General features: G+C 41.3%; 1 protein-coding gene across 1 annotated transcript in view; it reads left to right on the top strand.

Moving 5' to 3' along the window:
• DNAH8 (dynein axonemal heavy chain 8) overlaps nucleotides 1-13,712 on the top strand; it is a 325,865-nt gene that overhangs the window by 222,764 nt on the left and 89,389 nt on the right. Inside the window, exons 77-82 of the mRNA XM_019949887.3 lie at nucleotides 1,216-1,321; nucleotides 2,989-3,241; nucleotides 3,341-3,531; nucleotides 8,477-8,598; nucleotides 11,598-11,716; nucleotides 13,301-13,503. Coding sequence (XP_019805446.1) covers nucleotides 1,216-1,321; nucleotides 2,989-3,241; nucleotides 3,341-3,531; nucleotides 8,477-8,598; nucleotides 11,598-11,716; nucleotides 13,301-13,503 — 994 coding nt within the window. The remainder of the gene's footprint in view (nucleotides 1-1,215; nucleotides 1,322-2,988; nucleotides 3,242-3,340; nucleotides 3,532-8,476; nucleotides 8,599-11,597; nucleotides 11,717-13,300; nucleotides 13,504-13,712) is intronic.

The raw sequence follows: 13,712 nt of genomic DNA, 5'->3' as shown, positions 1-13,712 counted from the left end.
CAGAAAGATCCCACATGCCGCGGAGCGCCTAAGTCCGTGTGCCACAACTATTGTGCCTGCGCTTTAGAGCCCGCGAGCCACAATTACTGAGCCCATGTGCCACAGCTACTGAAGCCCACGCGCCTGTAGCCTGTGCTCCGCAAAAAGAGAAGACACCACAATGAGAGGCCTGCGCACCGCAACGAAGAGTAGCCCCCGCTCGCTGCAACTAGAGAAAGCCTGTGTGCAGCAATGAAGACCCAATGCAGCCAAAAATAAATAAATAAAAAAAATTTTTAAAGTAATATTAAAAAAATGCTATAAAGAATGCTTTTGAGACAATTTAATTTACTCTATATTTAGCAAGAGTATTATATCCATGTTAAATATTCTGAATTTGAAAATTACACTATGGTTGTATAAGAGAATGTCCTGTTGCCTAGGAGATGTGTTAAAGTTTTTACAGATAAAGTATCATGACATATGCAAACAGTTCAGCAGTAATAATAACAGTAATGATAAAAAGTATTATATAGAAATAGTGATAAAGCAAAATGTTATTTGAGGAATCTAGGTGAAGGGTATATGAGAGTTCATTGTACCAGTCTTGTAACTTTTCTGAAAGTTTGAAATTTTTTTCAAAGTATAATTTTAAGACTATATTATTTATGTAGAAAAGAATATACCTTCCAGACATCCAATTTAGCCCCTCTGGTAGAAGATGCAAAAAAATGGAAAATGGATTTGTATTGGCAGCTGGCTATGTCAAAGCAGGTACCTGGTGTTCCTATAGTCAGGTCCCAGCTCAGGAGCTCCATTTGGCTTGAGTGGCCTCTTGGTTACTTGGTATTAATGCTCCTTTGTCTCTAGCCCTTCTGACTGCAAATGAAGTTAGCATTTCTGACTGAGGCGGTATATGGGAACAGGGTCAAGAGAATGGGACAGTCTTAATTTAAAAAAACTTAAAGTTGAGAAGAGAGCTGAGCAAAATTATTTTAGCAGGTTTATCTCATTCATGCCCGTGTAAGTGCTATGGAAACTTAATGCTAATGGGCATAATCTTTAAAAAACTGTCCAGAGAAATAAAAATACAAATAGATAGATTTGACTAACGATAGTGTCATTTGAATGGCACTTTTGTTTAAACTTTTAAAAATGAATAATAAACACTAGTAGGTTGCATTTGCCATAATAACTGGTAATTACAGTTCTGATGTTATTTTTTTTTAATAACAGGAGTTAGAGTCTGAGAGGGTTAAACTTTTGGAGGATGTGACTTTTAATAAGCGGAAGATGAAAGAACTTGAAGATAACCTTCTCTACAAATTAAGTACTACAAAAGGTATTGTGTTACTAAGAAATAATCACATAATGGATTGTGAATAAATAAGGATTTCTTGTACCCTCTTTTCAATGCTCTCATGATTACAGATATTAGGAAACAGTTGAGTTATCCACGCAAAAACAAGCAAGGCAATTTCCATCTAGACATTACAGAGGGACTGCAGAGAATCTGATATCTGAATTAGCAACCGGCATCTGAGCATTTGATAATAACACAGTTTTCTTGATATAATTGCTCTCTCCCGAGAAAAATAAGGACTCCCAATACAGCTAGGTAACTCACAACAGGCTAATTTGCTTGCCGAAAGGAGACTAATGTGCTCAATCTATTTTGTGTTTTTTAGATTGACTCTTTCATTTGGTGTTGAAATGCAATTGCCACAGTGGGTTATGATGTGTGTAATGTTGTCAGAGACACTTGAGCAGCCCAGGCTCAGTCACTCTGGACTTGACCTCCCACTTAGAAGTCAGGGATAGGTTCTCCTCTGGGCAGTCAGATCATCGTACCACCCCCTGGGATATATTGTTCTGTAGTAGGCAAATTACAGCAACCTAAATTCTACCATTCATTCGCAATCTAATGATGAATACTTCCCAAAAGCACTTTAACCCTTGGATTTAAAAACAAAAAAACTTAACCTCCCAGAAGTACATTAAGTGTTACTCTCACAGCAGTCTCCAGCACTTTGAGGTGACCTCATGGAAAAGGCCTTTTATCTGCCTTCATTGCACTGCTTGTGCTAATGAAGTTGTCTGTCTCGTGGTCCATGACATCTCCCAGCCATTTGATGCCTCTGGGCATTGTAAATATTACCAAGGAGGACTGACTGAGGATCCAGCCAAGAGTTTGAGGTTAGTCACAATTTGGACTTCCCTAGCAGACCTAGCGTGCCCATCAGAGCAAGTAACTCAGCACCTTCCAGAAGCACCCACCTGCTTCTAGGTAGGCCAGAGCACCGCTCTCTGCAGATATCGTGACCGTTATCTCAGCACCTCCAGAGCACCTTTCTGTGTCTTAAAATTGAGATTTTTTATTTCTATGTTTATTGTCGTAGACATGTTATGTCTGTTAAAAACAATAATGAAGAGTAAAACTAAAAATAAAATCAGGATTTTTCTTCCTGGTTAGACACTTCAACTGTCTCCTAACTCATTAGAGACATAGAAGGACCAGAGTTCTCAATGTCAAGGACTGTTGAACTAAAGCAGGAGTAGAGAAAGTACGATTCACCTGTAAGCTGGTGTGTAATTCACACTGTGAGACAAGTGGGAAGGAAAAGCCTGTGATACTGTGAGGGGAACCATCAAGATGATAATGGAGGTGAAAGCCATGTCATAGGAACAGCTGAAACCACTGGGACTGGAGGGAGATGTGAATTTTCTTCAGACATTTGAAGACCAGATTTGTGGGCTGCCTTGAGAATTGCCTTTTACAGATTTTCAGGCAGAGTGGGGGACAAACCCTAGGCAGGAATGTTTAGAACGGATTCAGGCATCGGATGCCTGGTTAGACTAGAAGCCTCTCATGTCTTAAGATTCTGCCCTTCCATCCTGTGGGCTTTGAAAAAGTCAAGTTGAAAATTAACGCGGTGATTTCAGAAGTGATGCATCTCGTTTCGCGGCTTTCCCGTCTTGTGTTCCACAGCTTTCCTGTTTGGTTTTTAGGTTCCTTGGTAGATGACGAATCTCTCATCGGTGTCCTCCACACCACCAAGCAGACAGCAGCTGAAGTAAGTGAAAAACTACACGTGGCCGCGGAAACAGAGATCAAGATTAACACGGCCCAGGAGGAGTTCCGGCCCGTGGCCACCCGAGGCAGCATCCTCTACTTTCTCATCACAGAGATGAGCATGGTCAACATCATGTACCAGACCTCACTGGCCCAGTTCTTGAAGTTATTTGACCAGTCCATGGCCAGGTGGGGCCTCACTACCTTGCCCCCCAAATTTTGTGTGTATTCCTACCTACTCTCTTAGAAATGGATTTTTACCTCTTTGATTTTTAAAACATATTGCAGGTCTGAGAAGTCTCCACTGCCTCAAAAGAGAATTACAAATATTATTGAGTATCTGACATATGAAGTTTTTACATATTCTGTCAGAGGCTTGTACGAGAACCACAAGTTCCTCTTTGTGCTCCTCATGACCTTAAAAATCGATCTTCAGAGAGGAACGGTGAAGCACAGAGAGTTTCAGGCTCTCATTAAAGGTGAAGGGTTTGGGATATGGATGTGCTATGTAAAGGAGATTGCTTTAGGTATGCTCTTTGATGTCCTGTAGACCCATTCTTGTAATACCCGGAGGAATTAAGTTCTAATGGAAGTGAAGTTCTTTATGTATACCTCTTCCCCTACCTCCCCCACCGATTTCCATTCATTTTATTCTGGTTACTCAAGATGATTGATTTCAGGTCTGTGTTAACTCTGCAGTTTTTAGTTATGTAATTAAATTAAGTTTGAGCATTGTTGCTTATGAATAAGAGACCCAAATGTCAAAGGGGAGAATAGTGATTCAGGTGATGATCTTTCTACTACTGCAAGAGACCAATTCCTTAAGCAAGGGGTTATAATGACATTTAAGACTGTAACAAAAAGCACACTTGTATTTTATATTTGAAGAGAGCCCGGCTCATTGCTTATCTCCATGTTAAAAGTATAATTAAGGAGACAAAAGAGTGGTATTTTCATTCAATTCAGTTAAACAAGTATTTATTGAGCATATACTATGCAAACCTGCCATACTGGTGTTTGGGATACAAGGAAAAAACAGACATTGCTTTAAAAGAAATAAAAGTCTCATAGTTCAAATAAAGATAATTGAAAAAAACCCTGCAAAATAAGGCAGAATAACCTGTGTTATAAGAGAGCTAAAAACAAAGTGTTATATCTAAAAGGAAGGAGAGATTACATGTGGTTGGTGAGATCAAGAAAAGCTCCTTGGAAAATATGCCTTTGCAGGTTAAGCCAGGAATTTTTCAGGTTATTTGATACCTGGGGAAAATGGTCCAATCTTTTTCTTATTTTTTTTGATCTTTATAAGTAGTTTAATAAATCATCTTCTGGCAGCCCTTCTCCCCCAAAAGAAGAAAGTGACATTTGAAATGGACCATGGATGATAAGTAGAAATGAAGAAAACGTCCATGCTAAGACAGAACAGCATGGAAAAAGACATGAGTGGAGTATGTACATTGGTGAGCCTTGGTTCCTAGAGGAAGGATTTCTTGATCTGATAAGAAATAAGGAGTTGTGTAAGGTAGTGATGTGATCCTTTTATTGTTCTTTAGGAAGGTTACTCTGGCAGACATGTGTAGGATTAGAGAAAAGTGCTTTAAGGGAGTCTGTTATAAGCTTCCCAACCACAGGAAATGCATTCCCATCCTAGGGTGAAGACAATGGGAATATAAAGGAAGACACAAATATGAGAGCTCATGAAAGTAAAATGACAAAGGACTGGGTGTGAGAGCCAAGAGAGGGTCAGAAATGAGTCTAAGATTTCTGCTCTGTGCAAAGATTTCTGGTGTGGATGGTTGAAAGAAGAGCTGCTTTGAGAAGTGTCAGAGTGGGGACATAATGAATGTGATTTTGGGACCTAGTTTTATTCAGGATAGGCCAGGTTTTGTGGCCATAAAAACAATCCTCAAATTTCAGCACAACAAAAGTATACTTATCCTTTACTCTCTATCTGACATGCTTGTCATGGTCGCCCAGGAATCCAAATTGCTTCCATAATTACTATGGAAGAGGGACAGGATGTGGCAAATTGTGTGCTGGCTCTTAAAGGTTACCCCACAAGTGACACACGTCACGCTCATATTTCATTAGCCAAAGTAAGATGCATGGCCACATCAAAATTCAAAGAGAGCAGGGAAGTGCCCCAGAGCCACATCCAACATGGAAGCTGCATCACAGCATCGGTGGAGGGTAGTGGATAGATGGATAAGCCTAAGGTTTGGCAGGTGGGAGTGTGGTTGTGGAAATGCGGAGAGGGCTGGTGCACAGCAAGGGTCTGGGGTTCAAACCAAGAAGTTGCAGGACAGGGGGACTTTATAACTAGCGACAAAGTACCAACCTCTGTGGACTGCAGCCTAATGCCCCCATAGGTCAGACAGGATTTGTCGTGGCTCAGAGGATCCCAGCCTGTGACTGGGACGAGTGAAGCCTAGGGGGCAGCATGTAGATCTGAGGCATCCTCCCCATCAAGACACAAACCCACCCCACCTCACCTCTCCCTACCCAGCACACCCAGCCAAGCCAGAGCTATTCCCTGAAAGAGATTGGATTCTTCAAAAGTCTTTAAATCAGAGGAGACCGAGAAACGCAGCAACACAGTGGGGAGGGAATTTGTGAGAAGGATTTGATTTGTCACAGAAAAATAAAGAAGGCTGCACATCTGAGCTGTGGTTAGAGCACATCTGTGACTCCATTTCATAAAACTGGAGAGTCAGGGAGAACCGGATTGTATAGGATCAGGAGAGTCAGTGAGAGGAGTTTGGATTTAATTGAGTTGGCGATAGAGAGCCACCGCATGTTTTATGAGCAGGGAAGTAGCATGAGCAGCGCTTCAGAAGATTAATTTGGGATTTTATGATAGGTGGACTGTCAGTACAGTCAGCACTGTCAAGCACAGTAAAAGGGTTGAAAAAAATACAAAACTGGTTTATTGTACAGTTTGTATTAGTTTTGAACCGCTTACAGCTTGACCAAATTATTTTTTAAAAGATGGTAGGCCTTGGGACTTCCCTGGTGGTCCAGTGGTTAAGACTTCACCTTCCAATACAGGGCGTGCCGGTTTGATCCCTGGTCGGGGAGCTAGGATCCCATATGCCTCCAGGCCAAAAAAACCAAAACATAAAACAGAATATTGTAACAAATTCAATAAAGACTTTAAAAATGGTCCACATTAAAAAAAAATCTAAAAAAAAAAAGATGGTAGGACTTGGTTTTTAATGTTTTTTTACAAAGTTAACAAATATGGCCCTTAGATCATTGATATTTTTTATCATTTTGAACTCAGTACTTAAGGGGGAAAGAAGAAAGACTTATTTATCATAGCAGAAATGTTTGATTTCCCTTTGTATTAATTCCTACTAGTTTTCTGCAATATTTGGAAGGTGGCTTTGACTTTCTTCTTCAACCGAGAATGTCAGAACACTTTGAAAAACGAAATAGATACCAGGGGCACTCCTGCACTGTAGAGTAATCGATATACCTGTTTCCCCTGCCTGATTATTTTAGAAAAATATCATCTTTCTTTTATTGTAAACCATGGACAGAAAGACACATTAGAGGGTATTCTCTTGCCTTCCAGGTTGGATTGGACCTGAGCCTTCCAAAACAGAGAGTTAATGTCAAAATAACAGCTAATGATTACATAGCTCTTACTCTGGGCCATGACTATTGTTGGCTTTCTACATACATTCATTTATTTAATCTTCACAGCAATCAATCTGATGGATTCTATTATTACGCTCATTTGGCAGAAGAGAGAACTGAGAGAAACTGAGTTTTTGTCCAAGTTTATGCAGCTAGCGAGTGGCAGAGCCAAGATATTTGGGGGAACGGGATGGGCTGTGATTGTTCTGGGTTAGTTTAGGTGCATGATATGTTGGAAACACTGATGTAGCTTAAATATCTTCTCCTGATGTCTTTGAGGTATATGTTTACATGAAATCACTGTGAGGGGGAAACAACCAAGAAGAAAAGGTACGCATCTACCTCCGTGTTAGAGGAGAGAATCCCTTAAATCTGCAGGTGACTTACTCTAGGGCTTGCTTCTCCTATGGTAAACTCAGTGTTAGCAGAAATGGTGCTAGAATAAGGTCTTTTCACCTGGTCGCTGCAGGGGGTGGGGGCATGTGGGAGGAAGGTTTACAGGTTCTAAAGGTGTTGTGGCACTCAGAGCCCCTGACCTCACGGTGGAGCAAAGGGATTTACACGAAAGGAGTACTTCAGCTCATTCACCTTCTCAGGAAGATGCTGGAGGGGAGAGCAGAGACCTGTAGTCCCCTCCACCCGCCACCTCCCCTGTTTTTGTCCCCGGGTTGGTAAGTGAAGTGGAGGGATTTGATGAGTTCTTCAGGAGGGTTATAGAATTTAAAAGTTCAAGAACCACTGTTTGGCATACATCTGAATTAAACAACAGAGCTGGAATTATTATGATAAAACATTGCTAAAGACATGCAATAGAGGAATTTTGAAAGTGCAGATATAATCACACATCTTGGTGAAGATTGTCACACTGAATGTGCTCATTTGACTTGTGATTTGCTTCAAAGTACAATCCAGTGCTATCACTCACATTCTCCACTTGACTCGGTGAGAGCAGGAGCCCTGTTGGGTTTCCTCTGCTTTATCCCCAGTGCCTGGAATATGCCGGATACATAGAGGTGGCTCAGTGAATGTTTGTTGAATAAATGAATGAATATATGATTTGAACATTAATTACCCCCTTAAAAACCCACAGATGTATTATACTCCTCTCTTCCTCTTTCCCTCCATCCCTTCATATATCCATCTATCCATCTTTTTGACCTGATAAAAAATATTTCAATAGTATTGAATATCAAACTTCTGGAGGAGTGATGACTAAGAAATGACTTTTAAAATCACACATGAAAAGATCAACCGATTCATTGATATCAAAATTATAAATTTCAGGGCTTCCCTGGTGGCACAGTGGTTGAGGGTCCGCCTGCCGATGCTGGGGACACGGGTTCGTGCCCCGGTCCGGGAGGATCCCACATGCCGCGGAGCGGCTGGGCCCGTGAGCCATGGCCGCTGGGCCTGCGCGTCCGGAGCCTGTGCTCCGCAATGGGAGAGGCCACAGCAGTGAGAGGCCCGCGTACCGCAAAAAATAAATAAATAAATTTCAGATAGTTAAAAAACAATAAAAAGGCAAACATCTGCAAACACGTGAGAAAAATTCTTTGCAGGGAAAAATGACAGGGAGTTGCTATCTGTATAAGATGGTATAAATCACTAACACTTGAAGGAACTGTACCAAAAAAAGGTGACCACATTTTCTATAACGTGATTGTTTTCCAATTTTCCCATTTTTGTGTGTGATATGGTTATCTTGTTTTTTATTATTTGGAAAATAAATTTCTAAAAAACAGAGCACAAGCTGACCTGATTCTCACTGATGCCTTTCCACAGGGGGAGCAGCTCTAGATCTGAAAGCCTGCCCTCCCAAACCGTTTCGCTGGATCCTTGATATGACCTGGCTGAATCTTGTGGAACTGAGTAAACTTCCGCAATTTGCAGAAATTATGAACCAGGTAATAACGGGTTGGATAAAAGTACAGATCTGTAAACCCAAACACACCTGGGCCATTTAAACTGGGGCCTCCTGGTGACAAACCCTTCACCCAGAGGAGTCAACACACTTGTGTAGCTTTAAGGCGCTGTGGCTCTCCTGGGGGGTTGGGGGCGGTGGACAGACAGATATCCCAAGGGATCTTTTCACAGGTGCAGGCAACTGTCTTTACTTCTGTGTGGTGGGCATGGATCATTTATAACCTGCTTGAGTTGCTGTCAGAATCAGAACCCTTTTATTCTGGGTGGGTGGACCCTTTTATTGTAGACTCCATGTTTTCACTGCCTGTGATTAAATAATTTGAGCAAATTTGAATTTGAGGCAAGTGAAGAGGTTGAGGTCCTTTTATAAAAAATCAGTCATTTCAATGGTGAAAATATTTATAAAATGGTGAAGTTATAATGGTGAAAATGGTGAAACAGACCCCGATTTACCTGTTTTTCTTATCTGAAAATGTAAATTGGTTATTGTGGATTAGTTGTTGATTCAACTCTCGCCAGAAAACAATTATGCAACTCAGAATAAAGACAGTTGTTTATTACTGAGGTCTGTTGGTTACGACTGTGTGTCACCAATGGAGGGCCTGCAGTTTCCCAGTGTCAAATGCTGATAATCATCTTTTTTACGGTTGCTGGTGATGGACAAAGTGAGTGATTGGTAGCCTTATCCCTAGGCTGAGGATGGCAGAAGCCTCACACTGTCACCATGTGATTCCCTCCCCTCCACAAACATCCTATCCCCCACCCAAGAGTACACTAGGTGTGTCTGTTTAGGGGTACTTCTGGAACATTATGTATTCTTTACCCATGCACCATGGTTGGGTCAGAGTCAACTGGATAAAGTCCCTGGACTATATCTGTGGTGGACAGTAAGCTTTGTTTTGTACTACAGCTACAGCTGAGTCTTCCAAGTCCAAACAAATACTTTGAAAAAAAAAAAAAGTGGTCTGGGTCCGGTCCGAGACTGGGTAAAGGCGGCCTTCAAGTACCACTGGAAAAAATCACACCTCTGCTGACGGGTTATATTAATATAAGGATATACAGTATCATTTGCCTCGGTCAGTTAGATTTTAAGTACCCTTGGTGTAGAATCTGGTGGCTACTACCGCTTACTATGGGTAGGTACTTTGCAACAATAATAACTGTGCAAGCGAAGTATTATTGACACGATTTATAGATGAGATAACTGAGATTCAAAGAGGTTAAGCACTTGCCCAAGGCCACATAGCCCATACATGGTAAAGCGGTAATTTGACCCCATGGTCATGACACCATGAGTTATTTCTGTCCAGCTTCTTTTACACCATTGGATGGGCCAGAAGGGAAGAGGAAGAGTTGTTCTCCACAAACTTGCAGAAGTTAGCCATCAGGGCGACCTGCCATCAGATGGGCAAGAGTTTGGCCTGTCTGTGGGAGGAGGGGAGGAAACAGGAGATCAATCTCCCAGCTGAGTGGGTGTCAGAAACTGAAACAAAAATAGCCTCAAAGAGCAGCTGCCCTGCCTCGGCATCCCAGGCCAAACTGTGTAACACCTGGAGGTGGTTTTGCTAGCAGCGAGGGCCAGGAATGGGAAATGCAGGAGCAAGGCGCTGGGAGTTATCCTATCACAGATGCAGCTCACCCTGAAAGCTTTATATGGTAGAGTCAAAATTAGCAGATGGAAGGCCAGTAGGTTGAGAATACGCACCTGTTTCTTCTTGGAACTCCTCTTTAGCAGCCAGTGTGGAGGAGACCTGCAGGGGGCACTCTGAGTAGCAGAGCACAGGTACCAGTGCAGTAGGGTGGGGCTGCAGCAGCACCCAGGCCCTCCAAGCCCTGTGCCAGGCAGATTCTTTTGGCAGCAGCCAACTAGGGAGAGCCGCTGCAATCTTCAGAGAAAGATGTGAAACATTTCAGAAAGTCTCCATCTTTTAGCATCCCAGGGACAAAGTTGGAGCAACTGATTCACAGAGCAATTGTTTTGTTATTAACTTGCACCCTGTCTGTATCCTAGATGATGAATTGCTTGTGTGGTGTGGACTTTGGGCGGTTATTTAACCTCTCTGTGCCTCAGTAAAAAGTGGGGATAATAGAAGTAAAAGTACAGTCCTTGGGTCTGGCGCATAGTATCTGCTATATAAATATTTGCTATTAGTGCTTGCCATGGCTTTTAAAACACGCTTCAGACACTGTCTAAATAATCCAGCCTGATTGTTGCTGAGGAGCAGCGTCAGGCTCACCGATCTATAGTTTCTGTAATTAGTTTGGACAGCACTCGGACTTCAGGGAGCATCCTTTAATACCTCTGAAAACCTGTGGTTCTCTACATGCTTCTGAAAGAACAGGTGTTTGAGACCAGCTCTTGGAGAGACTTCATCCATTCTTAGGTTTAAGGTCTCAAGGTGGGGGGATGACTAGGAAAATAAAAGTTTTGATTTTGTCATCTATCACTAGTTTAAGTAGAGGTCCACATGTAGAGGTTTGGGTATCAAAGTGGTCTATGTCAGTGGTTCTCATCCAAGGGCAACCTGGTGCCACACCCCAGAGTGCACTGACAATTCTGGAGACCTTTTTTATTGCCACAAATCAGGGGCAGAGGTGCTCCTGGTGACTAGTGGATAGAGCCAGGGATGCTGCTAAACAACGTAAAATGCACAGGACAGCCTCTCTCAACACTAAATTAATCTGGCCCTAAATGCCCATAGTGCGGAGGTTGAGAAACCCTGGTCTATGTTTTTTCCTGCCCAGTCGTTTAGCGTAATTGATACATAGTCCTACTTTTAGCGAATAACGTAGAAGAGCAATGGAAAAACTGAAAGGGAATCATAATATCCAATCTATCTGAGTCACTGGTTCTGAAGAAAAATGTAAACAGTGTGGTTATGTTTAAAAAATTAGCTGCCTATAAAGAATGACTTTCTCAGGTTATTCAATTTTAATTGCATATATTCCCGGGGCTCACCAATCAGCTTATTTATTTTAGATATCTCGTAATGAGAAGGGATGGAAAATCTGGTTTGATAAAGATGCTCCAGAGGAGGAAATCATCCCTGATGGATATAATGACTCACTAGATACCTGCCACAAGCTTTTACTTATCAGGTGAGAATAGGTATTATCAGACCTAGAGCATCACTTTATAGTGTCAAATTACAGATCCCACCTCAGTGAGCTTACTTCACTATGTGCCAGTAGTTACTGTAATAGATGTATGTGCTTCCCAACTGAAGTCTGGGATGGCAAATAAAATGGTGAAAGGTATAGTTTGATAACGTGTTAATGATAGTGCTTTTAGCAAAACACGTATGAAAAATATGTTTGTACTATTCACTTTGGTCATCATTTACCATTGAGTGAATCATTTATTGTTGAATTTACTTCTGTAAAAGAATAGATCTCACAGAGTTACAAGGCAATTAGTTTTTAAGCTAAAACCAAGAATATTGTGCTATTGAAACATATAAATGCTGTTTTGGCTGTTAAAATGGAAGCAAAAGTTTGAAAGTGATGTTGAGGAAGAATATTCTTCCTTTTCTTTCTCACTTTTCATGTTTTCCCAACATGCAGTAGCTCAAAGAAGGATTCTATATTGGAAGATGTGTGTGTGTGTGTGTGTGTGTGTGTGTGTGTGTGTGGCGGGGTGTGTGTGTGGTGGGCAACACAGAAGGGTAGAGTTGGGGGAGACGAAACCACCAAAAGAATAACAAAAAGATGTCGGATTATGTTGGAGTTGTTTTTGTCTTTCCTAATGTTATACCCCTGAGTTTTCTTAGAAAAGTTGTTTCCTGGTTGTTGTCACTCTTTGAGAGTGATCAGAGCTGTCAGCAGTGATGACCTCAGGACCTGTAGACTGCAAAATGGCTATTTGTTTTTGTTTTATTAGAATAGATGTGTCTTATATCCATCATTTTAAAATTGAATCTTTGTCAGATGAATAATGCAATCTACTAACAAAGAAGAATCCATAGAGTTTGTCTGTGATCTAAAAATATCAAATGACATTTATTTAATGTGTCATTGTGTGCAGAACCTGCTACAGTGTAGTCTACACAGATGGTATTAAATAAATGCTTGCTGATCAAGCTACTTCTAACACCATTGACATATTATCTCCCTCTGAAGGCTGTAGAACCTCGAGTATGCAGCAGGCCAGCCCCCATCATGTACTGGACCTGGCAGAGGACGCCTCCCCTTGCATCCCTGCTGAGTCCCTGGCATCAAGAGCAGGGCGTGATGTATAGTATTCACTCCATAAATATTTGTCAAAGAATGAATGTGCTCCTGTGTATTAGTTTGAATGAGGAATTGCTTCCCTGAAGCTGATAGCTTAGTTACTAGGGATAATCACTGATGTGTTTTAAAACGAAAATAACTAAAGCTTCAGAGTAGTTGCAGCTTCCTCTGAAAATGAGACGTTTGGATCAGTTGACTTCTAAGTTCCCTTCTAGATTGGCAACAGAACTGGCCCTGACCTACTCCTTGCCAATGCCTCGCATCAAAACTACATGAACAAACTTGCATTCATCCAAGGATAGAAAACATTGCCATCCATCTTACACATATCTGCATATAGGAGGATTAGCTCACTATCCTTTTGCTAACTAACTATGTGTTCTTTATGTGCTTAGCATTAGATAGAATTTTTAAAACCTGAATTTATTTCCTCTAACATGTGTGCATTTCTAGGTCTTGGTGCCCAGACCGTACTGTTTTTCAAGCAAGAAAGTATATTGCAGATTCTTTGGAGGAAAAGTACACAGAACCAGTTATCTTAAATCTGGAGAAAACTTGGGAAGAAAGTGATACACGAACACCTCTGATATGTTTTCTGTCCATGGGATCTGATCCCACAATTCAAGTTGACGCATTGGCCAAGAAACTGAAGCTGGGTATGATCAGCAACCTATGAAATTTAGCAAAACCTCCATATTGTTGCCTCACATTTTGCCTTTCATAGTTTTATAGCTTATTCTTATAAATATATTGATAAAATTCATAAATATTAGAAAACTATTAAACTCCTTCTTTCCTCCCCTTTCAGATCTCCTGGAGTGTGTGATATAGATATCTTTGTGCAGAGAGGAACACACTCATTTAC

Source organism: Tursiops truncatus, chromosome 10 (genome assembly GCF_011762595.2).
Source record: "Tursiops truncatus isolate mTurTru1 chromosome 10, mTurTru1.mat.Y, whole genome shotgun sequence".
NCBI classification, from domain to species: domain Eukaryota; kingdom Metazoa; phylum Chordata; class Mammalia; order Artiodactyla; family Delphinidae; genus Tursiops; species Tursiops truncatus.
This window is presented reverse-complemented; position numbering and strand designations above follow the sequence as displayed.